At 41.0% G+C, this 26,463-nt stretch overlaps 1 protein-coding gene across 1 annotated transcript; it reads right to left on the bottom strand.

The window, feature by feature from the left end:
* On the bottom strand, positions 1 to 25,781 carry PIK3R4 (phosphoinositide-3-kinase regulatory subunit 4; the record flags this gene model as incomplete). The annotated part of the gene is given in 19 exon segments (XM_080340574.1): positions 1 to 171; positions 1,116 to 1,224; positions 1,648 to 1,736; positions 2,790 to 2,890; positions 4,264 to 4,395; positions 4,673 to 4,884; positions 6,006 to 6,170; positions 6,927 to 7,092; positions 8,820 to 9,030; positions 10,011 to 10,205; positions 11,624 to 11,827; positions 12,629 to 12,832; positions 14,505 to 14,650; positions 15,818 to 15,991; positions 18,387 to 18,608; positions 20,517 to 20,651; positions 22,933 to 23,515; positions 23,686 to 23,819; positions 25,052 to 25,781. Coding segments are annotated over 19 exon segments (4,083 nt in total).
* Positions 25,782 to 26,463: the final 682 nt, after the last annotated feature.

Raw genomic sequence — 26,463 nt, 5'->3', positions numbered from 1 at the left:
TTATTTCCACACTTTAACAATTCCATCTCTTGATGCAGTTACTATAAACCCTTGCGTGGTCTGGAAAGTTGCAATATCTGTGATAATATCATGATGTCCAACGGGGAGAGATTCTGGACCCTTCCGAGGTGTCTCATCAGTGGGACCCAGTTTCTGCTTGTTTTGAATTTCCTGTACAAAAAGAAAGTGAGAAATACTGTTTACAGAAAGGTAAGCATTTGGAAAGGGGAATTTTCATGTCATACATATGAGGCTGTAAAGAGATTTAAAAAAAACTCTTAAAACAACCAACCAACCCTAAAATCTCCCACCCTTCGATGCTTTTCTTAGGATTACTCCTTGGGTTCATTTATTTTATCACGCACAACCTAAATCTTAATCTGAACTGATAGCTCTCTGATGAGGGAAGAAAGGTTTGTTTTCTCACATATATTTCAATGGCACTAACCACTAAGATCCTATAGTCCTATGAGGGGGGAAAAAAAAAGCTACAGCAACACATACATCTCAGTTTCCCACGGGTTTTATAAAAAATGGTTCAACACCATGAATATAATTTAAAACTTCACATGAAAAACTCAAATATCATAAGGCACGGGTAGACCCTCACTGAATTGAACTCTTTTTTTAAGAGTCACCTTTGAAGAAGCATTTACTCAATTGTAGTGAAATAAAACATTGTGCTATTCAACAACTAGCAACACTGCCAGTTCCAAAAGTCACTCTGAAGGATGTAATAAAAACTGCAGAGTTCTGCCACAATATTATTTTGGTCCCAATGCATCTCACATTGCCTTGCTAAGATCCTACACAAAAGAAATTCCAAAGACTTATCAAAATCGAAAGCGTTAAGATACTAGATGCCAAATCCTGAAAGAAACATGAGCCTGACTTCTGCATGTAAGTATTATTTGGTAAGTCTAATTCTGTTAAAAGCAACGAATTTTTTTTCTGTTAAAATAACTTGTTCCTAACTGCCTGAAAATGCAATGCTGACACCACTCATAAAAGCTAAGAGTGAGATAGTTATAATTAAAGTCATAATGCAATTATGCAACCCGTGGCAACATCCAAAAAGCAAGCAGAATAGGTGTCTAGCAATCAATGCAAAATACCTGAACCACCTCTGTGCCCTCAATTATCTTCCTATAGTACGAAACAGATGGGCAATTAGAACTGCCGGCAACAACATATGATCTTTCAGGGTAGGCTAGATCCCAAAACCTGAACAAAAAGAAACAAAATCAAGTTGAGATGTTAGCTTGATAGAAGTTAAAAAGCTGTCTTGCTCTTAGGATGAAAATGAGTGGACACAAATGCTGTGCGCTTTCTCCACCTAATCGAAGAGTGTGATGCAGAGAAATCAACATTCATATGAAGCTTACATGAGTTATCGTTTTGTTTCTTGTCACACAGCCTATCAAGAACTGTACAGAAGGGTAAACTTTGTGTTTAAGAGAAGCACTGCATTTGCATTACTTTTGCTGAGAAGCATTCTCTCAACTCATTGATGCTTACTGATGGACATATCTTCAGCATTATTCTTTTGACTTCTTGGAGCTTACTTAGGCAATGCTTGGCAAAATGTAGTACACTGGCAGGGCTGGAGGGGAAGGTGTCAAACAAAAATGTTGTTGGTTTTATTACCTTATTTTCATGTCAGAGCCTGCTGTCAGTAGTATGGGATTACCGGATGCTGGACTACAGTATATTCCGTGGATGCTGTGAGGAGAAGGCTAGTGGGGAAAAGTGGTATATAAAAATAAATTAATCACCAATAGCTGTTGCCATGTGTCACAAAGGGAATGCATTCTTTACCACATTTATCCGCCATCCAATTTCCAAATGTTTCTGACAAATGCTAAATTACTTTGTCAACATCTTAATATATAAATGGATTCCTTTTATTCCTTATGTTTCACATAGTACTGCAACAGATTTAAGTCTGCAAAATGATTTTTTGGAATCTTGGAAATCACATTCTCAATGATGGCAAATGAGATCGTTTCTAACAGAATCAGGCAAGCAAATCATGCTTAAAAGCACATGGATGCTCAATTTTTTATGCTACGGAGGTATTAAGGGACAGACATGTAACAGAAAACCAGCTTGAATCACAAGTTCCCTGTGTACAAAGCACGTGACCAAAATGAACTGAACATGCAATCTTTGTGGCATATACAAATTCAAGTTTAGGTAGATTCCAGATCTGCATTTACAACATTCATAGGAAGCAGCTGTGGCTCTTTTTGTGTATGTATGTGTGTTTTAAGAGAGATACTCCACATTGCTCTTTCCCCAATTAACTCCTTGAAGAAACAGCTGAGGGTAGTAGTAGTAGCAGCAGCATTATTTTACATTATAGTAGCATTATATTACAGAAAGAATGCACAAAAGAGCATATGCTTACAGAGTATACACAATCCCAAAACCAACAAGTAAATGCAAGTACAAGGTGCTATACCATGAATTTTGCCTTTACAATGATCTTTACATGTTTGATCAGCTCACTCATTTTCTAAGAACACGCCTGGCAAGTGAGTGTTACAAATACATTCTATAGATAGTGAAAGATACCAATGAAGATTCTAGTTACACTGCTGTTTTACAAAGCGGGTTTAATTTTGACAGCAGAACAGTTACAGTGCCAAAATAAATCCCGGGGCAAGCTCCTGGTGCCAAACTGGCAAGGCCACAGAGACACGTAACCATACTGATGCGCAGCACAGAGTCTGAGGTTGTTCTAGCCCCAGCTACAAAAAAGAAATAGGACAAGAAGAAGACCAGACCTGCAGTTCCGAAAGAGGAGGTGCGCTGCTGGCCCACAAAGTGAAGCGTCGATCACCAGTTTCCATATCCCACATGGAAACTTCATTATTGCCTTGAACAGCTACAGGAAAGATATTGCAATGCGAAAAATGTAAAACAGGTTGGTTGGCTCTTGCTACCTGTCCTACTGACATGATTCAGAGGGTATAACATAGAGACACTCTCCACTTGCTCTCTGCAGCATTTGTGTTAGGTCTTACTTTAGCAGTTAAAGCCATGCATGTGTTTTGTTGGTCTTACCGCTCAGCGGAAGCTTCACTGAAGTGCCTTGTTTAAGAAAGTTTAAATGAAACCTGCTTTAATCTCCAAACCTTTTAAAAAGATATTAAAACCTCACTTTCCTCCCTAGATAACATCTCATTCTACTTTGAGAAGGACGGATGGTCTGCTCAGCATGGTCATCGGGGACACTGGGGATTACTCCTGGGCAGGTAAGACAGCAATCCAAAATTACACAGTTCAGGAGCTACAGTGAAGTTCCACACCTATATTTAGCGTAGACAGGCAAAGAATTCCGTTCGAGGGATTGTAAACGTGACTGGTATCAACCTAGCATGCAGGGACTTTTTAATAATATTCCAAAATGACTAATTTTGTCACTGATTTATTCTTTAGCAGGGAGTAGACAAACTAGAAAGCACAGAGAAGCTTGCTGTATTTGTATGGTTTTTCAATAAATTTATCTCCCAGGGTGCTTAATAACTAAAATACGAAGTGAAGCCTAAGAAGCAGGTAAAACATGAAACTCAAATTACTCTGATTTTACAGGAACTTTTATCAATTTTGTAATTGTAGGATTAGTTTAAGCTAGGTGTCCATTTCAGAATGTGTTCCTGACACAAACACTTAAAAATTTATGACAGTACTATGTGCAGTGAGGATGAAGCAGCTCTGACCATCCCAGATGAGGAATCTTGAAAGATTTTCGAAAGCTCTAACCTGTGATATATCTGGGTTAGATTCAAGTGGGAACTGGAATGGGGCAACCTTTCCGTTTCTGTTCTACAGAGGCACTGAAGGCAGTGGCAGAAGTCCCATCAACTTCAATGTATGTCACGAGTTTGGGTTTTGTCTTTCATAAGATTTTGCCCTTAAGTGATGTGGTAGACAGCACACAGGGAGAGACCCTCATGAGAGCTGTAATGCTCAGATGATGAGAATTCTAAAAGCGTCATTTTCATAATGGCCTAACATTACTTCATCCCCCTACCCCTCTTTTTCAACTCCAAAAAGCCAGGAAGAGCAGTGGCAGAACACAAGTATGAGCCTTCCCCTTTTCCTTTCTTCTCCCCAAGCAAAGCACAAAAAAGAGTACAAGGAAGAAGAGAGAAGAAAATAAATAAAAGCCCCCAGGACTTGAGGCAAAAGCTGAAACAGAAGCTGCTTTGATCACAACCTCTGGCAACTGGGAACTAAGTTTAAATAATCTTTTACCTGCAATTACCCAGGACTGATAGACAGGATGCATGAGGAGGCGTCTGATTCGGGCCTTCGAAGGATGAGAATGGCTGGAGATGGGTAACTGAAACCTCATGTCCCAGCATGCCATGGTGCCATTGCTTGTTCCTGGTGAGAGAAAGCTCCCCATAGTCAGAGGGATAAACACATGGAGTTTTGCCCATATGGCTGTGCTCTGTTCCAGGGGAGGGTGGGACTTCAGCCTCAAGTACTTAAAGAACAGAATACTTCCCACAAAGAGATCAGGAGGTATTTCTCTCCCTCTGTTTGAGAAAAGCATATACTAGTCAATCTGATCAAGCAAAAGCTTGAGATACAGTTATTGTAGAAGAAAACCAGAAGGGTGGGGAGCAGGGAGAGAAGCTAACAAGAAATACAGACTTACCAATACACAGCCAGCATTGGTGTATGTCCACAGCAAATGAAGTTATGAGGCCTAATTTCAAATCATGTTTCAGTGTCCAAGCATTGCTGCTAGATCGCAAATCCCATCCAACTAGAGATCCATTAACTGTACTGTAAGCCAGTACTGACTGGGCTCCTGAATTGAAGTGGTGCATATCTACCACACAGCCATCATCCTTCAGATCTAAGGACCTGAGTTAAAGGAATAAACTAATTTAGAAACAGATACAACTCCCTCCATGTTTAAGACTCCTTCCAGTAGCTAATGCTGAGCAGCATTTTCCTCTTCACGTCACTTCTCAAGGCATCTGCCAAAAACAACTTTCTCATTTGAGTACAGACAGTTATGCTCTCTCAAGTCTCCCTGCCAATAGGACCTGCAAGCCTTCTGCAGGCTAGTAAAATGCTGTTAGCAGCTCTTCGTAAGTATAAACACAGCTCTGTGCTCTGGGCCTCTCAGCGTGTTTCATATTTCTCTCTCATTCATTCTCTGTGTTTATCAGATATTCATCTACCCAGAGTTTACAGGCAGGAGCACCCCTTTCCACATTATACAGCGAGCAGTGTGCGAATGGACACCTTCTTCAGTCACAAATGCAGTGTATACCAAAAGGGAAAATCTAATCAGAGCTACAAGGAGACATTTGAAACAGATACCTTACTTTTACTTTGGACAGAAAACAGGTCTTTGAGATGGTTACCAGATTTGCTGAGGCCTAAGACATGTCCCTCACTCAAGCAGGAAGACTGAGCTGTTGAATCACTTCCAAATATTCAAAAACTGCTCATACAGAGAGAGGTAAGAAAAGGCTAAACCATCTTTAAAGACTCCCCTAAACAGTATCCTATCCCCCATATCTTTGCTACCTTAGTCATCACGTTAAAAGCCTGAGAAAAAAATGGCAGGCCTGAGGCCAAATCACATGTTGTACATTTGTAATCATTTCTCTAATGACCTCTAAAACAATCTCCAAAATTACTTCATAAGTATTAATGTCATAACGGAGGATGTAAGAAAGTACCAATCCCAGTGCATAAATAGAAGAACTGAGAACTATTCAGACTGATTGTTTCAAGCTCATAATGAGTCCAGTGACACAGGAGGCACCAATAACCTAAAGCCATCAATCCTCAGCCCTGCATGGTTGCCTTTCAACCCTTCTTTATGAAGCAGGATAAGATGATGGATTACAGCTGTCCAGTACAGCCTGGGCTCAGCCAGCAGGAAGCCTAGGGCAAATCAAGGGATCTAATCGGGGAATATAGTAACAGACTGAGCTCTGTGGTAAGGTTTAACTGCTCTAAGTACATACCTGCTTTGTATTGGGTGGACTTTAGGAGATTTAGGGAGCTTTGAAGCTTCAATACTAAGGAGCTGGATGGCACCATTATCTGAAGCTATAGCCAAATAATGCGAGCCTTGGCAGAACGTAAGTGTCTTTACGTGTCCTCCAATCCGAGAGTATGTCAAAATTGATCTAAACAGTATAGAGAGAGGAGAGAAAAAGAATAATTTTTTTGTGGCAAAAAAATGTACTTCGCTTTTGAGAGACCTCTGAAAATAACATTTTCTAAGCATTTGAAAACCAGAAAGCAACAAAGCCTGAGTTGCCTCTGCAAGCTTAACTCCCTATCTCTGCGCCTTTAGGTTATGACAGTCTCCAACTCCAGAAGCACATTGCATTTGTCTAACAGTAAGATAAAAGCCTAACCTAGATCTGTATCAAAGTCGCATGCTGTAGTTACTGTTATTTAACTGACACTGCAATCCACTACATCTTTTTCAAAGTATTTTGAGACAGCCATCCTCTTCTCCCAATTATCTCTCTCAGAAATGGTCAGCCCCATACCACCCATGTTTCAAACAGCAATACAGCTTTCCTGCATCAGTCATCAGTGGATGAGACAGCTAAGCATAAAGCTATTTTGTTCCAAAAAACTCGTATGGTTTTAAACAGCAGCACCAGAATATTTTTATGTATGCATAGAAATGAAATCAAAAAGCCTGTAATGACCACAATTGTATATCAGTCTTCTTGACGTTTCAGTTAGTTGATAAAATTTTTAAACTGCTAGCAAACAATCTAATACTTTATAGTTGCAAGCCAAGAGGAACAACATTTCATTATTGAAATTCCTAGCATACTCTCAAGTGACTCATGTTTTGCTCTCAGCTCAAGTTTATTTTGTACTCTAAAACAGCAGCCTCAAAATCCTGTGAGTTTTAAAGCTACCTGGTTGTAGTGGTTTTTCCTTCCATTTTTTGGCTATTCCAGATTTTCACTGTGCCATCATTTGAGCAAGTGGCAAAAATGCTGTGTTCATCAGAGACCCGAATGCGGTTCACTGCAGACTTGTGTTCATGGAGATGAGCTACCAACAATCCTTTGGGACGCCATCCTGCCGGGAAAAACAAAACCATTAAGTGTGGTATTGATTTCACAACCTAATAGGAACATGAAAATCCCCATGATCCCATCCACCAACAGCTATATTGCATGAAAATCCCCATGAGCCCATCCACCAACAACTCCAAAGCATAGAATGCACTGAAAATTTAAAGACAAAAGCCTATTTGTTCAATTCTAAACTAAACCCTCTTGGCAGATCTGGGTGAGAGATTTTTAGACAGGTTCCAGGTACATTCAGTGAAATCACAAAGAGCCCTTCTTTGTAGACTGTAGAGATACTGGTGCACAGTTCTCCTGCTGTCAGCCTATGCAGATTGCTGTGCTGTAAATGGCAAACCCATACATGCCCAAAATGCACATAAGCAACATATCTGAAGAGTCTTAAAGTTCCTCGATTGTCTGTAGAGTGCCTGAAGTGACAGGCTCAGTGTTGCACTATGTGCTACATTGCCAGCCTTATGCACCTAATAAAATTAAATAGAAGCTTTTCTAAATCTCATAGAAAATTTATTTCAGAACTTCAAAAATAAATTGAGGAGTCGACCTGCCATGCAATAACTCTTGCCAAGGAATTGCCAACATATGTGTGATACATTTCCTCCTCTGAAATAAGAAATGCAGAAGTATGTGGCTGTACTTCTAACAGGCATCTACTTTAGTGAAGGATTAACAGGAGATGAAGATAATGAAAGAAGAGACCACAGGAAATTTCAGAATAAGACACAAACTTTATTTTTCTGGCACTTAATCACTTTTGTGTCAGAGCAGGTCAGCTGCTTGTTTGGAACACGTTATCTCATAGGTTGTAAAACTCTCTTCACAAGACGAACACACATCTTAGCCAAGCTCGGTCAAGCTTAGCTATGTTCAAATGCTACCCAGCTGGACCATTTTCCTGACGATTTTCTACTCCTTCCCTTAAACTGACATGGTAGTTGTATGTGCCCAGATGTGTGCATTTAGGCTAGATTTACCAAAAGACTTTAACATCACCATGTTGATTACTGCAAGCCTCACTGACTCTGCTCTCAACATCTGGAGTTTAAGCACATGAGCTGCCATTAGTCGAGGACGGTCAGAACTCTCCATATGGGACACCCAGCAACGAGCCCATGGAGTGGAGACACCAGCAGAAAATACTGAAAACTAATCTGGGTAAATCCCAATCTCAATTTAGAGCTTCAAAATTTGAGGCTATAGGAAGATGATGGTGACTTAAAACTGTTTTCTCCCAGAGTGGCTGCCAGAGCCATCATTAGCAGAACTTGGGTGTTGCTCCTTTCTGGTAAAGAAAAGAGGTAAAAATGTCTCTCCTTCTGCTCTGAAAGCAACAGCGTAGTATGGCAACGCACATCTTTGTGGCTGGGCACTGTGTCACTGTCACCACTGCTGGTAGGGATAGGCTCCCTTGTAAACAAGGGCAGCTCAAACAGCCCACTCAAGTATACATGCCACTGGGTAAGAAAACCCACCCAAGAGGTTACTACACTCACAGGATGGCTGAAAATCTGGAGCCACCCCAGGCAAAATACGTGCATTTCTCACCTCTCAACACAGTGTTTCTCCCCTTGCCCAAACCAAGCCACAGGCTGTTACAGGATGGGAAATTCCACATAGCAGGCATATTTCCGATTTTTTTCCTTGAGATGATGATCTTTTGACCCAAATTATGTTTGGCTTTTTTTGTATAACCACCTCACTTGGCCTGTGATTTACCTGGAGGCGGGGGCTTGCTCTCCCACTCAGCATTCTCCATCATCTGCTTGGCGAGTCTCTCTGCATTACACTGTTCTCGCTTCTGCTGGATCAGCTGCTGAAGTTCTGTTTTACAAGTGGTGATGCGTAACTGGTGTGCCGATGGGGACGCTGTACTGCTCGGTACCTGCATGGTCGGTTTCCTGGGCTGAACAACTGTTCCATCAGATGCCTGTAAAGAGATAAGCACTTAAAAATATATGCCTTACGTTCTACACACAAGTAAATCCTACTCTTAAGATTACTGGGTTACACTGAAGAAAAATGTAAAAATCTTTTTTATTGAATCAATTAGCAAAGAATTAACATTAAAAAAAAAATCATGCTTGCACAAAAAAAATCTTTAAGATAGTGAAAATTATTATTTATAGGAAAGCTTAATCATTCACTTATTCTACCCTCTTTGCCTAATGTGTTCTGTATTCTATTTGTAGAAACTATAATGTGCCATGCACACCTCTTAACATGATCACTACAGAAGCAGTTCTTGCTCTCAAGGCTGACAGAATTACAGGTTAGCTCTTGAACGACTGTTTGTTTATATTAGTCTTTAAAAAAAAATAGTGTGAAGTATTTCCCTCTTAGTTCAGAGTGGACACTCATTTAAAGCTAGCAGAAGTTAACCTCCAACTAGAAACAAAACAGAAGGCAGTGTTCAGTGTCAAGAGATGCCTCCACAGCCTGCAGGGCTTCCAGCCCATCCTTCTGCAGCCAGTACTTAATTACTACAGGTACAGGATGTCTACATGCAGCTATGATGTGATACAGCAGTTCCAAGTTAAAATGATGACTTCCCTTCCTCACAACAGGTATCAGGGCGTGCAGTTTAAGGAAAAGTCTTTCTTGCCAGAACAGCTTAACTAACAACTGGCTAATCCACAAAGCCCCATCCCTTCATGCAACGCATCTGCTTGTCAGTGAAGCTCTTCTGTTCAAGTAACTAAACTTACTTCCATCCTCTCTCAGTTCCTGTTTTAAAAATAGGAACTTGAAAGTCAGCTACTCTGCTGGAAAAGAAACCAGGGAGTAGCGTGACCAATGTCAAATAACCTCCAAATAAAACAATAACGCCACATCCCTATAGCCCCACTCATCTTAAAACAATTGAAACATTTAAGATATTAAGAAGAAGATAGTATTTTTCAGGAATACCTGTGGAGAGGATGACAAAGTGGCACAAATGCCAGCTGAGGACTCTGAACGAAGTGGTTTCCCAGCCTGGATGGCTTCAGGATCAGTAGTTTGCCCATGTCCTTTGGATATTGGCTGGGAGATGTTTGTTGGTTCCAGGGACCCAAACATGCTTTTCCATTCTTCGTTTACATTTGAATCTTGTTTTACATGTTTTCTAGCTATAAGCAGTTAGGAGGGAGGGAGAAGGTGGAAGGAGAGGCAAAAAACCAACCAACCAAACATTATCATGACAACATTCACTCGGACTGGTCATTACTTTCAGACTATACACAGGTCCAATGTTTACATACCAGTTTATTATTTATATATATAGAAAACCCTACTGCTAGATTGTTTAAGTCAGCTGACAGGGATTTATGAGGCAAACAAAACAAAGCACTTGCCATGTGTGTTCACACCTTGCTAATCCTACAGTTAACTCATACAATAAATCATTCCAGTATAGGGAAAGTTTACATCTAGAAGGCTGAAGGATTAGACTCCATGTGACAATTTTTTTTCTTATCGAACCATAGAATAGTTTGGGTTGGAAGGGACCATAAAAACATGGGACAATTTAAATTTGGACCAAGTCAGTAAAGAAAAAGTTAAAGATGTGAAGACTCTGATGGTGACAGTTTTGGGTGAAATAAATGAATACAGATAGAGACTTCACATAAACTAATTTTCAAATCCTGTCCACTCTTGACTCCAAAGGATGCAAAAAAAAAGGAAGGTACTGATGTACCTTCCTTTAAAATGATATGCAAAATATTTCCAGACAAGCCTTTTAATTCTGGAAATAAGATGACAATAGCTGCATGGTTTTCAGCTATTTCTGTGTTTTTACATGTAAAACCATACAACCTATCAGTGGTGTAACAGAGGAGGAACTTACAAGCTTCAGAGAGCAGAGAAGCAGATCAAACACTGTCTGGAAGAAAATAAGTTAGAGGATACAGAGATCTGGAACAGAGTTAGCAGCAAGTGGATTTCAAAGCTGAACAAGGAAATGTAAGATGTTTTTTGAGCTGAAAGAGGAGAAGGCAAAAAAGTAAAATAGGGGTGGATGAGCAGCTGAAGAACCCTAAGGCAAAAAAGCATGTGGTTGATGGGTGAACAACAGCTGGGCCTCCTCAGTGCCAGCCTGTTTCAGCAACAACCCTAGGCCTCAGGTTCCTCCAAGCTACCTCAAGAAAACATCCTGGATTTTCAGAGCTAAAGAGGTCATCACTTCTTGAGAGGAAACAGAGAATAGAAATGTAGCCTTCATAACTTACACTGCTACCATGGCTCATTAGAGTCCTGTTTGTCACAACCAGCTGCACAATTGGTGCATATTACTACTGCAAATGCAGTCAAACTAGTTTAAATATTCTTAGGGGCAAAACATCCCCACCTTTGACTGATCCAGAGAGCATTCTGCCACCTCACATTTCAAATAAGAGCAGTGATTTTGTTATTGCAAACTCAGTGAGGACGATGATAGCCATGTGGGCTGAATTATTGAGAACACTTGCTGAATAAAGACTTAATTCTCTGACCCTGAAAGAAAGGCCATACTTTATCTATATAGACCACAAAATATACCAACCACGTTTGTCATCAGGCTCCTGCTTTGTTTTAACAAGATCCACTTGTCTTCCAGTTATCCCCAGAGCTGACAAGTCAATCACCCCTTTCTGACTGCTGTCATGCAGGTGGCTCTGATCCACTATATTTGCTTTAGCTTTGTTTGATTTTAACATAAAGTCTTTCAGTGCTAACAGTTTGTCTTCTTCCTCCTCAGTCATCCCCTACAGAACGAAAGATAATATTATTTACTTTTGAAGAAGAACATGCATCAAGGATGAAGACGTAAGAAGCAGTAAAATTAATAACTGGCTTAGATGTGAAAGGAGAGAGAACATCCCCAGAATTCAAGACATCAGACTATCACTCACACAAGACATTAGGTAAGCTGCTGTAGTATATCTGTTCTCCTCAGAAATAGCAAAAGGGCAGAACAGCATTTAATACTGGATCACTGTCTGGTGCAATCTGCTTAACTGCCACCTAGGTCATGCATACAGCCCACAAGTCATAGGGAAAAACCAAACACACTCAGTTGCAGTCCTTCCCCTTCCCAGTTCTTGCTACTTAGTGTGGGTGATTCTTAGTCTTCCCCTCTTCACATATAAGCCTCAAGACTTTCCAGCTCAGTTTGGTTTTGGTGCTGCATGTCTGTCTTTTCAACAAATCCATACTCCTCAATCCAACACAATACATGGTGTGTGTACTGCAATGCTGCTACATCACAGATGTGTCAGAAATCTGAGACATATATCCTTTTTTTAAAGACTTAGGTTGTACTCAGGAAATCCAGACACACAGTTCCCCTATTTCTGCCAGATCTATTAAAAAAAAAATCTTCCTTAACTTCTGAACTCTTTGTCCTACAAGCATATACTGAAATCAATGAAGTGAAGGGTTTGCAGGATCAGAAGCTCAGACTGGGAGTCCCTCAGAGCAGCAACTGCAAGGTTGAGGTCTGTGGTGACATACAGGGCCCAAAAATCTCAAACCTGACTTTCAAACTACAAATAACAAGCAATTACTTGTGAAAGTAGCTTCTTCAACAGCTGTGCAATGGCAGGGTCCTCTGGTGGGGGGCAGTCAGGCAGAGCACCATTCCTCTTCTTCTGACGCATCTGAAGGTGTCGGAAGAGGCTTGTGATATCCTTCGATCTTAAGACATAATCAAATATGGAACGGCTGACAGGCTCTCTAAGTACACTTAGAAGGACTATTTCTTTATCTATCTGCAATTCAAAAAGAGAGACCAATCAACATGGAGGAGGATGATATCTGTATAGACATGGGGAAATCTAGCAGTAAATGCTGTCACCTCAGCTCTACAATATTTGCACTTTTTTTTTTCCAAGCTTGAAAGTCAGTAACCAGACAACTGCAAATATTAATATAAAAATCAATCTCTTCCTCTTAAGGCAAGTTCTAAAAACAAGTTTCCAGCTCAGTCCTGAAAAGATGCTTTCAGACTTACAGTAACAAAAAATCATGTTGGACTTCAAAATTATTGCACATGATTGGGCCAATAATCTAGATTCAACTTCTTTAACGAAAATAATATCTTTTCCTGTGTTCGTCATATCATATTTTCTCTTTTCTCTTTCCCTGTTCTCCCAACAGATTCAGAACATTAACTTGGCATTGCTAGATGGGATTAAAAAAAATCTACTACTAGTACAATGATATTTCAGACCTTGTCTGTCTTTGTCCTACATTCACCCTGTAAAAATACCATCTACAAGAGCTCTTCCCCTGTGTCAGTCAGATTATTGAGTTTCCTCCTATGTATACAAAGGAATAAGCATGCACAAGCGTGTAATTAAGTAATATTCAAAAGCATATTGGGACATTAGTAAACAGTCATAAGAAACTGATGAGTTAAGGCATAATTTAGAATCATTAACTAGGGCAGTCCTTATAAAGACTGTTCATTACTATTAAAATAGAAAAAAAACCAAACAAGTTTCTATTCTCCCAGGTGGTGATTCAGTGTCTGTGTCCAAAGAACGTGTCTAGACAAACAGGTCTTGTACACAGTCTAGATTACTTGCAGCCCCAACACTCCTTTTAGTCTATACTTTTATTTTAGTACTTGATCTTTGCTGTTTCAAGATTAGGTCTTAAGGTGGCAGGGTGGGGGGATGGCAAGCCATATTCATTACATAGGACCCCAGTTACAGTCCCACAGTTAAGTGGTAAACCTAATTTGGCTCAAAATTATTACATAAGTGCTTGTATAAGAGCTAGAATACTCAAAATAACTAATGGGAGATGGTGGGTGTGGACCACAAATCTTCTTTCACAACAGTGTCAGAAGACCTCATTCCTATAATGTGCTTCTCACACGTGACTGTCTACATGAAAACCAACTTCAAAATCAGGCCAAAGTGAGGCTTGCTTTATTACAGTCCAACTCAACATTACCCCCTACTTGCTTGCTATACTTAGTGTTGCATAGCAAAGAAAGATTTATATGCTAAAACAAAGTAGGATATGAACAAGTCAGAAATGTATCAATCGATGCCTAAAATACAGCACAAGGTGTCTAGGGAGATATGAACAAGGAAAAATATTATTTTAGTGAAGTTACCACCTGCATGGTATACAAGAAAATGTTAAACCATGATGCATTTTCAAGATAAGTACTGCAACTGTTTCTTATCTATTTGAACACCTGAGAGATGCATTCTGCAGGTCCTAAAGTTATATGCAAAGATCCCTCTACGGTCATGTTACCAGCATCATGCAGGTCATTCCTACACATATGCTGCTATAAAATGACTGAACTCATTCATGCTGAGCGCTCTGCCCTTACCCTCAGCAAAGCACCAAAACCCAAGAGTAGCACTGCTGAAATCGGTATCATGACTAGTGAAGATATACTCACATTATTTGAAGCATTACCTGTATTATTGGTTGTGTGATAAAAGGATGGAGGTATGGCATGAGCTTACAGTAGACATCAGCAATGTTCAAATACTGTGCTACCACAGTGATAAATCCGACTGCACCGTAACGTATCCAAAGATTAGGATGACACAAGAAAGGTGCTGAAAGAAAATGAGGCTGTTAAAATACATCATTCATACTGAAGAGAGGGGATCATCCTGTATATTTCTTCTACTAGAATTACCCCCAAACTGAGCCTTCCCTCCTGCAGAGCACCAAGGTCAAAACAGACTGAGAAAATTACCTCACAGACTTCACTGTGCCTGTGCTGCTCAGCTTCTTTGCTGTTGCCAAAAGGCATATTTTTCCTATTTATTCATTTCAGTCCCTAACAGTCAACTCCAGATTTGAAAAGGAGACTAATCCAAAAATAAATCACAACATTATTCTGGATAGTTATGGAAAATCCTAATAGCAGTGATTTTTTTTTTCTTTTTAAGTAAAAACTTTATTCCTTCCTTCCTTCCTTCTTTCTCCTCTCTCCCTGGAGTAGTTGCTACTTATACTGTAAGATTATCAGACTCAGAAGTCCACCTCAATTATGTGGGTTTTAAGAAGTTGTAATCAAGGGAGTGTGCCCGGTCATGAGATATAACCACAGATCATCTGCCCCAAATTCTGAGTGCATTTGAAAAGTCGTAACATTAGGAAGAGGCAGACTACATTTCAAAGTACCAGTTGGTCTTTTCCATGAATAGCTGGTGAGTGTATGGCAGGTCTAAATTAAGCTGATAAGCCTGATGAGGAAAGAGAGACCAACTCTGTATGCCAAGGTTCTATTACAGAGTGTAAATGAGTTAAATGGTATTGTATGGTGTTTAAAAGAGGATAAGAAAGGATCACTTATTATCTGAAGGACTGGATTTCCCTCTTCCTCATAGGCTGATGGGTAAGAGTTTGCAAGTTATGGGCCTGATCAACTTCCAGAAACAACCAGGAGTTTTTCTTCATTGGAGATTGACATGAAGAACAAGGAAAGATCTTAAAGCAAAAGGGTTTTGGACTCAAGGCTAAGTGTTGTTTACTGCTCTCCTATGTAAAATCAGAGAAGATGCTTCCAATTTGTTGGAGCAAAGTGATTATTTTAGAGTTCTGAGCACTAACACAGTCCATTTAGCAACAGTTCATTGACATAATTTCATGTAGATTCTAAACCAGCACTGTAAGTTTGCATTTTGGACAGCTAAGCTGACTGTGAAGTTTTATGTAGTACTAAGATTTCTTTTCTTAAATAGCAAAACAAGGTATTCTCCCATATTCCAACTTACCGATATCACAAGCAAACTCATAAATATGGGGCTTTTGCAAGAGCCCCAGTTGGCACATACAAGTAAGAGCATTGAGGGCTTTATAAATGACAAATTCTTCAGCATCACTGAGACCTTGCTGAAGTAGAGGTTTCAGTATCGATGAGCTTTGCCAGCCAACATAAGCAGCAACACCTGAAACATAAAAGGAACATATAAAAACCCAAAGTAGCACTTCCTTGCCTTTCCTCACTAAAGCTTAAAATTATCATCCCACAGAAACAACTCAAAATAGATAATTAATCATTTTTAAAAAAAGAAGCTGCTTTCCATTCAAAGGCCAATATTCTGAAAACTGTTTGACAAAAGCAGACCCCTGTGCCTGCAGAGGTTCTTCCAGCTGCCAGGCACAGATGTCAGAACACGGCTGGCCAGCACGAGTCTGAAACAGCCAGGCAAAGCCACCAGTGCTCCCAACAGCAGGGGATGCAGTGCCTGCATTCCTACACGGAAAGGACAAAGGAGAAAAGAGGAAAGGTTCTGTTGGCAGGATTTTGTCTATTAGCTTAGCAGTGATGGTAATCTGAGTATCATTCAGATTCCTGAAAAGACTCAACTGGACTAATTATCAGCAAGCAAAGTCTACAACAAGCGTTCACCTATCCACAAAGGAAAGAGGCAGAACTAGTCAAAAAGGAACTTTTAGAACAATCTTCTAAAGCTCTTCCAGTCTGAAACAGCTGCAAGATTTGCTCTTTAGTTAACTAGTCTCAAACCATTTGCAGTCCTGAAGCCATCTTGTCCCTAGTTTCAAAAGTAAATCCAGTTTTTAAATATATTTCAAAATCTTAGAATGAAGCCAAGATCGAAAGCAAAATGAAAGTAATTCCTTTGAAGCTGCTGCACAAAAATATCAACTGCATTCTAGTAAAGAAACTTTCCTCTTCCTTTCCCACATGAAAACCAATCAGTGCCCACATGAAACTGTCATCTGAAATTGCTTGTTTGGATTAGATGACTCATCTACAACAATTAATCTCTGGCAATGGTCAGGAAAATGAATCTTGTTGAATATCTGATCTTTCCTCTATTTTTACATTCATTAGGCTACCTGGATAACTCCTCTGATCGTTCTCAAGAGAAAGAAAAAATAGTTTTTGATTGAATAGCTCAGGCTTATCATTGCTATTGTCATACATGGCACACAGCATAGACCATAGCTGGCTCCTCGGCTTCTAACTTAGTTATTTGGGATTGATGAATTTTCTGGGATTTAATCTCTTCCCATCAGAATCAAGATTAAACATAAAATAACTTTATCACTTTTACTCTAATAAGTTAACAAGCATTGTACTTGCTCATGTATTAATGCTGGGCTTTGCAACCAGTTACTAAAAGGAAGAGAGGAGGAAGAAGAGAGAAATGGCACAGGTAAGAGAAATCCCCTCAGTGCCACTGTTACAGAAGGGCATCTGCCCACAGACACAGGCAGCAGTGCCTGCACATACTTCAATACGAGTTAGAGAGGTCAGTTCTAAAGATGTGTAAAAGCTTTAAGTAAAACAGTGTAAAACAAAAATATACATTTTGAACTTTATCTGAATTCTTCCCTGGAGGTTTTAAACAGGCACTGGGAGAGGAGGAGTTAAAAGTACATCTCTCTACATGCCTTTTGCAAGAAGCCAGGACACTGTGACCTGTGCTTTGGCTACCGCATTGCTCCTTCTAAGAGAATTTTGACAAGTTATCAGCATCACATCTTGGCAGGGTTTGCCAGCGCTGCATTTTGCAGCTTCCAGTCATAATAGAACATGCGCCTACCGCAATGGCCCTGATGGACCTGGATGATGCTTCTTTTTTGTGCCGTGCACCTGATATACCATTTTTGCCCCCCCAGGTACTGCAGTCTGCTGTGAGAAAGTTTTACTGAACTGCAAATCCTGAGCAGTGCCTCTCAGCAACAGTCATGTGGAATCATTTCCAACATACATGGAACATCAGATATACTAAACAGCTGATACAGCCATGATACTACTGGCAAGATTTTTAAAAATCATTAAAGATTCCTGTCAGGTGATGTTAAGTGATGTTCTAAGGCACTAAAAAAGTTTTCAAATTATAATTTTAACCTACACAGAGGCATCGTTTCCATTATATAAACAGGTCCACTGAAATTAATAGAACACACACCCATGAGGTGATGCATCTACTGAAGAGCTCGTAGAATTCTTAGCATTTGTCATAATTTAGGCTTCTTCAGTTAGTGGCTTTAGCAAAGACTCAAAAAAAAAGTTAAAAATAAATAGCATTTAAAGTTTATTTTTTATGCTAATCGAACAGAGTCTTAAATCCCTCAGTCTCAATTGTATTAAATATTTGGACTAAAAGAAAAGGATATTTGTATTTATATTGTTTTGTCTTCATTCCCTAAAGAAACATATATAGTCAATATATCAGCTAAGTCTTTTCCTGTAAAATATAGAAATCTTTATAAGAAAGGACTTTTACATGACTGTTAACAAGATATGTGAAAATTAATTTCTTTACATTATTATCTCTCTACTCTGTCTGGCTGAAATCAAACACTTACCAACAATGCTGTCAAAGAAAGCTCCTCGAAGATGCCAGTCATTCTTATCATTTAAGAAAGTGATCATGTGAGACAGAAGAACATCATTGGCTTTTTGACGTCCGAAAAAGACACAGAGACGCGTTATTCCATTTTCCATCAGCGTTTGTTTCACAATATTCTCCGGGTCACTGAGCAAAGTCACAACTTTCTGCTGTACCATTTCATGCAAGGCCTGCAGCTCTGCAAGAGACAACAAAGTGAACATTTGGGTAGGTGAGAAGCAATATGTCACGTGTACTACCTACCGCTCAAGGAGTTTCACTCATGGGTCATCCTGAAGAACACCTGACTTGGTAAGATGGACAACACAACAGAAACTCAACAATTCCAACAACTGACTTACCAAAGACTTTAGGCTAAGCACAAGGCAGCGGCAAAGCCGAAGAATATAGAAATGTGAGACAATCATACCAGATCACGATATATTCTAAACTCGTCATAACTTCAACTAAGCTCATTATATATATATATATGGGAGAAATGCAGATGTGAAGAAGCATCAGAATGAGTCAGCAACAACGTTACAAGAGCAAACAAAATGCTTCAAGGCAATTCTAGTTTGATATGTTTATTAAACTATCAGTTTCAAAATTAGCGGACAAGAGATCAAGTGTATTTTTAGTTAGGTAGACAGACTGGCTTCTTTAAAGATGCAGGAAGGAATAAACAATACTTGAAACAGTGAGTGCTTCCAATTTCACTAAATATCAGCAGTTAGCCTAACAATACCAATGAAAAATGTGAAGATGATCTTGTCCATGGCTTCTGCTCCATGGTGCAACTAAAAATATATTTCTGTTGAATGGAAATAACAGAATTACTAATGCACTGGATATTACTGAAAGCTGTATAAGAGAGGTTCTCAAACAAGTAGCACAAAAATTTCAGCTATTGCTGTTCCAGCTTTGCAGGGGCAATTACCATTTGCCTGCAGTCAGAAGATCAGCTAATTTTCTTTCTATCGTGACTCTGTCAGTCACATGAAAAAGTTGCTTTCTGGGTTCAAATTCCTCATGCTTGGTGTCTAAAAGGGTAAAAAGAATAGAACTATTCAAACTTCTTTCTTCCTGGTGCTGCTTCTTTCATCTCCAAGCTATTTTGAGGGATCGGGGACAGTATTTTTTAGGAATACAGACGGTGTGATGGGGCTTCCTTTCTCTCACTTACGTGAAGGAACTTGAAGGGGATTTATCATGTTTGGTTTTCATAGTTGGTTTTGATTTTGGTTTTTTAAAGTATCATTCAGCAACTAGTTAAGAGTTAATTGAAACATGCCTTTTTCCCTACCAAATGGAGTATGTGTGGGATGCTTACCAATTATGATTAGTCACAGATTGTTCCACTTGGCCCAAAAGAAAAAATTATGGTTTTTAACCACAAGTTCTTCCCAGCTTAGAGGATTTGCTTGGCATTATTATGGAAATCTGTGCATCACTAAAAAGTGCTGGAGCGGACACACAGGTCACTTGTTGGCATCCCTTCTTCCCAACGGACAGAAAAAGAAAAGCCATCCTTAGGATTTTAACTCATTCTCTGTGCTGCAGTTACAATAGTACAGATAGCGGTATCACTGCCATGTGGCATCCATACATTGAACATCTTCAGGCAAAAAAGCTAGACAAGAATTGCCAGGCACAGGAACAGAAAAGGAAGAACGACTGAAAAATACAGTACTATGACTAAGCGAGAATTCGACAGGTTTTCCAAAGCTAACGCTGCCTGCCACTTCAACGGAAGCAATGTTTGGAATACAGCCATGTTTTCGCAGCTGACTTGTTTACAGGACTGTGAGTGAAGCTGGATATGCAACTAGGCAGCCAGCATCACAGTCAAATACCTTGAGAGCTTTTGGAGAAGAAAACTGCACTCACTTATATATTTTTTTGTCTTTCACAATGTTCAGAACAGGGGTGTCTGTTTCTGCATGAAGCTGTAATGTAACACGCTTTGATACTGGTCAAGGCAAAGCATTCATCCTGTTTAACAGGAAGACTAAGCTTCAAGAGATGAGGAAGACAAATGCTCACTAGGAGCTCTGGCCCATGATTTGTTATTATAAGCAGGCAAGATAAGTAGAAGTGACATTACCTGTGTCATAGTTATCACTAGGGTGAGATGTTTCATCCATTTCTTCACCATTTGGTTCATTTTCCATATTCAGATTTTTTAGCTGTACTAACTCCAGAAATCTCAGAGCTGTTTCTGCCAACAATGCGATGTTTTCTGCAAAGGAAAACATTTTGAATTTTATTACTTTGCCCATTTACAGCAGTCTGATCATCCCCCGATGAGAGATTATAATGACTGACAATAACAGTTACAATAGGCAAATGGGGTTGAAATTACACAACATGCTCTGATCAACCAGCTTCTGTTGACCTTGACCCCGGTGAAGCTACCAAATACACCAAATCACACAGTATTTTTGTCATGTAAACAAATGGAAAAATTGTAACAATAGCGAGTATAACAAAGACTAATTTCAGTCTTCTAGAACTAGCCCTAAATGCTATCTAATCCCAGCCTAATGACTAAATAACTTGATAGAATTTAAAGGCCAATTAACCCGAATTAACTAATGTCCCCACGTGGCAGACTGCAATAAAACAAGAAGAAGCCACCACGCCAGGGTATGTACCCTAGAAAATAACAGCAGGGTTACCCTTGAGGGCTGGATTCCACTTTTAGAACATTTGTCCCCGTATCCATCCACACGATTTGGCACCGTTCTGCACTGTTTGGAAGCTGCTGATGCTACTCAGTCAATATTATATGGGTCAGGGCACTGCTGGCACAGGAATAATCTCGTCAAGGCTGAAGTCCCACTTAAGCAGCCGTTCAGAGTGTCATCCAAGACAATTTCAGTGTGCCAAGGTAACCAGTCCACAGCCCAGATCAAATCCTATAAGTCCCCAGCCTGACCTCTTCCAAAAAGTGTGCTATAGTAACACAAGTTACCTCAGGTATTAGACCACCTTCAAATATATCTCTCTCTATATATATATTTGAAATTTAAATTGCTTTCTTACCACAAAAGCTACTTGGAAGTAAAGCAACTTAACCCGATTTAACCACCTACAGTTCAAATAACCTCGTCAAATTTCAGAAATTATTCTAGCTGTACTCAGTTTGAAAACAGAGTCAAACAGAGAGAGAATCTCTGTGTAAGCAGATGCAACTGGCGTCTATGGCTACTAAGACCTGTAGTCTTTTTGCACTTGCAGAAAAATAGATTCCATCTTGTTTCTTCCATTTCAACTTCCTGAACAAGTTCAGCTTTATATTAGTTCATTTAAAAATAATAATGAATAGTTTCTAATTTTACAAGAGTTGTTGGGGAGTTTTTTGGTTGTTTTTATTTCCTAATCTGCAAATAAAACTGAGGCATGAAAAAATAGTTCTTTCATAAAGTCCTAAAATGTCAAAGATCAAGGTGAGCAAAACCAGTTGGTCCTATTTATTAATTATACATTGTCTTCAATAATTAGTTCTATCAGCTTACTTAGCAAACAAAAGAAAAACATCACCTGGGACACTTTCAATTGAATTCTGTATTTACAACTTAAATGAACAAACAAAGGAAACAAAGAAACAAAAAAAAAACAAAACACCACCACCACACTTAAAAATATACTAGTCATAGCAAATAAGGATATATAGTAAATAGCAAATATGGGCATGCCTACAAAGCTTCTTCCTGAACCAGGCAGACCTCATATCTGCTACGGTATAAGCCAGGCATTACGTGGCAAATAATGTAATTTCAGCCCCTGAATATCAAATTTTATTTTGTGGGAAAAGAACTCTGAAGCACAGTGATGCTTTAAGTTAGCTTCCTATTTATTCAGTTCAATCAGGCCAGTCTAAGCAAACAATCTGAGCTAATGAAATGGCAATTAAGATAAATTAATAAAAGCAGCAAAGGGTGGGCAAGCTCAGGAAGGCCTGTTCACATACTTAGCTACACAAAGACCACCTGGACAAGTACTTTTCTTCATTATGCTCTTGCTTATCCAGGGAATAAAGCCAGGGCTGTATCCCTGAGCTTGAGACTTTAAACTCTGCCCTTAGCTGTGGGCAGACTTGCTGGGTGCTACACCCAGGCCTGAGCCCAAAGCACATGTACACATTCTGCAAGCTGCTTCTACATGCAGAACTACAGAGAGGTGCGAATGTTTCTTTTTGAAAAAGTTAATTCATCTAGCAGAGAGCAAACGCATTTTGTCAACTGTTTAAAACGTAATTATTTACTTTGGGTACAGATCTACACTGGAAACTCATCTCTTAGTATAAGTCAACTCGTTAATTTTATTAGGTTGCTGCCACCACCTGCACCAGTTAGCTTAACTGAATACAGGTGTCATTACCTGCAGTCATGTTGAGACTTCTGGGATTTACTGAAATATAATCAGCAAGCATTGTGATGATTTTGTGCAGAGGAGAAAACAGTTAAGGAAACACAGAAAAGCCCAGGATTTGGAGTTTTGACTGGATTTCCTCTTACCAGCATATGCAAGTCTGACGATGGTGGCTTCATCCTGGGCCAAGTGTGCAATGCCTGGCAGAATGTATTCTGGGTAAATGTTAATATCATTGCGTGGCACCTCTTTGACGAGAGCAAGAACTTTAGTTAGTGTCCTCACAGATTCTGCCCTCACCCTGGGCACAGAGTCGTTGCTGAAATGTAACAGATAAGGAGTAATACGATCCAGAAGAATCTCTACACTTAATCTTGGTGCTAAATGAAGAATCAGTTCCAAAGCAGCCAGTTTTGAATCACAATATTTGAGAGTCTGTAAACAGGAAGTTATCACAGACACTAGAATAACCAGCCCATTCTCTTTAGTCTCTCCCTCGGCTTTCTCTGTGCGATCATGCCCACAGAGATTGTGAATGATGTTGTCCAGATCTTTACGTATGACCAATATACGCTCATCTGCCGATACAAACGTTTCCTTGGCAAACTGGGCCATGTAAGGCTGAAGGAAAGTGTAAAATATTTCAGGAAATGCATTGTTACGTTGCTGTTTCAAATAATCTTCAGCTGCTAAACGTTTATCTGGCTCACGATGGACCATCTGAGTGACCTTGAGAAAGGCAGAAGTAGAAGGGAGCGGGAGAGAAAGATTAAAGATTTAGACATTTGCAATACAAAAAATAAAACAAACCCAAACAATAAGCAATTTGTCACCAAGGCAGGTGAAATAAGCTACAAACAGAACACACAAATGCTTCTAATGCTGTAGCCCATCCTTACCAGTTCTCTGATACTGCGGTCTTCAATTTTGTTTAGGACTTGATCAGGGAAAAAGAGGCCATTTCTGTAAGCCAAAAGCTGAGATAAATCAAACAAGGGGACACCTTCTGTGAAGAGCTCTGCTATTACACAGCCTGGGGAACAACAACAAAAAAGTCAAACACGTCAGATTATGAACAGACACTTTAACTTTGCTTTCTATATGCAGACAAGAACAAACCCTAAGCAACTCTTATCTCAATTAAAAATAAGGCAAATGAGTTTCCAAATTAACTTGTGGAAAGCAGAGAGTATCTCAAGCTCCAAAACCTGGCTTTTACACTTGATCCCTGAAATATCTCCCAAGTATTTTATTTCAAACTTGCCAACAGCAGACGAGTTTGCAATTAGAAAACACAAGACAGTGACTTCAGCCACCTGCCAGCTGGAAAATACACCACCAGAAAAGGAACCCACATCACTGTCACGGGGCTGAAGAGTGCCACTAAGTCAGCATGGAGCGGGCAGTATGTCAAAACTACGCAGCCCTTTTACAGAAGGTAAAGAAATAACCTCTATTTCCAGAGTGATGCTGGGAGACAGCACATATTCACTCACACAAGCTCATAAGCCTAGTGAGAAATAACATGATTGCCAAACACAGTCCCTCCTGTTGTGTACATGACACATTCTCTTCAAAGGTCCCACTCCTGCAGTTTGCTCCCAACAGTCAGCATCTTGCTTTAGCAGTGGGGTGCTCTGGAAGCTTGACCATAAAAGCAGCTTGTAAAATGAAGTAACTGTTACCTTGAAATTCAGATTTTCAATCATTTTAAGGAAAAAAAAAAAAAAAAAGCCAAAATTATGACTTTCCAGCTGCTCAAGACAAGCCTAGGACTCAAGACAGGCTCTCACAGTTGGACTCTATTGTGTATTTGCGAGTGGGACTACGACAGGAGCTTACTTAGTTATCCAACTTCCTCCCTGTGGGAAAAATGAAATGAGAAGGGACTGCTAAAGCCAGTATTGCCAGACTGCCCTGAAAGCTGGCTCAGTCCCAGGCAGCTGAACCTTAGAACCACTGGCTGGTTTCTCTTCTTGGGTCCCATGAGGTACATGCTATGTGTCGCCAGAACCTCAGCCATGAGAAGATGATGGCCTATGGCTTGCAGAACCATCTCTTTCCCAGGGCAGAGCTGAGCCATAACAGAACAGTTTGTGATTTCCCTCCTCAGATAACATGGTAATGCGCATAAGTTATGTAGCTTATGGCACTGTATCTGTACATTTTCTGTGACTGAAAGGTTTGGGGTTGGGCCTTATGCTTTTCTGCACCCTGACACACAACCATAAACAAGAAGTGGTTTCTCCTGATGGTTCCAACTACCTGCGGAAAATATATCCATTGCACGTTTTAATTCCCCTCTTGTTCGCTGGTTGCTATTTGCCAAGTCTACCAAAGGAGTTGAAGGGTCCCGCATGTTCTCCAGCTCCGTAGCAAACATGCTGCCATCGACAAAGCGCTCGGGAGCGATGTAACATGTTCTCCTCCGTGATGTGTCAAAGAAATAATTGAAGTCGGCGGGATTGTCTTCAGGAAGATAAGTTGGTTTGAAACTGGCAAAGTCAGTTAGAAGAACCCAGTTCCAGCTGGTCACCATGATGTTCTCTGTTTTAATGTCCCCGTGGCGGACTCCAGACTTGTGCGCTTGGTCCACTGCGGTGAGGATCTGGAAGGCGATCCACCTCTTTTCAATGTTGTTCAGGAACGGCCTCGTACTAATGCGATCATAAAGGTTGTCCCGTACGTACTGTCTGAAAAGCATCGCGGCCTTCTCAGACAGGGTCGCTTTTTGGAAGGGAAGGCAGTTCTGCGCCGAGTGCAACCTTATCTTCAGCTCCTCCAGCTCCTGCTTGTAGCTCGTCAGGGGCAAGGTCGGGTCCTGAATGGCAAACACCTTCACGACCACCAGCCCCTCCCGGTGCTTGGCTCGGGCGACCTTGAAGAAGCGGGTGCTCCCCAGGCTCTTGTCGTATTCAAAGTCGTGGATGTCCGAGAAGTAGCTGTCCACCGAGAGGATCTGCGAGGGGGCAATGCCAGCCAGCTGGTTCCCCATGATGCCGCCTCCCCGGGGCGCAGGCACCGCACCGGGGCTCTCCCGCGTCAGCCTGCGGGGAAACACAGCGCCTGTTCCACACTGGCCGCCTAAACGGCTCCGCTCCGCTCCCCCCCAGCCCGTCGCAGCGCAGTCCCCGCTCCCCAGGGCCCTCAACTCCCCCGGTTCCCCGCCCCGAGCGGGCCCCGCCGCCGCGGCTCCCGCCCCTGCCCTCCCCAGGCCCCGCCGCCGGGGCAGTGCTGCGCGGGGCCGGGCCCGGGGGAGCGCGGAGCCGCGATGGCGGATCCCCCTCCGCGGCACTCACCGGCGCGGCCCGCCCGGCCCAGGCACAGCCGGGACCCTCCAGCCCCGGCGGCGAAGGGATGGAGCGGGGCGGGACTGGGGCGGCGGAACCGGCACCGCGCGGCGGGCGGGGGAAGGGGCGGCGCCGTGAGCTCACATCCTGCGCCGCGACCCGCCGCCGGCCTGCGGGGTGACCGCATGGCGGCTCTTACTGCCGTCCGGGCTGCTCTGCTGCCGAGTCACTTCTTTGCTTTTTCGTGGTTACGTTACGTGGAAGGGTTTATTCTTGTTTTGTGCTTTGCAACGGGAAGAGGGTACATGTGTAGCAGCAGCAGTGATGCGTTCTTTGTGTTATTTTTGTCTCTTCCTTTAGCAATGTCATGGAAAAGATGACGGGGTG

The sequence above is a fragment of the Nesoenas mayeri genome (assembly GCF_963082525.1).
Source record: "Nesoenas mayeri genome assembly, chromosome: 2".
Classification (NCBI taxonomy): domain Eukaryota; kingdom Metazoa; phylum Chordata; class Aves; order Columbiformes; family Columbidae; genus Nesoenas; species Nesoenas mayeri.
Note: the sequence above shows the minus strand (reverse complement) of the source record. Positions and strands in the feature narration are given on the sequence as shown.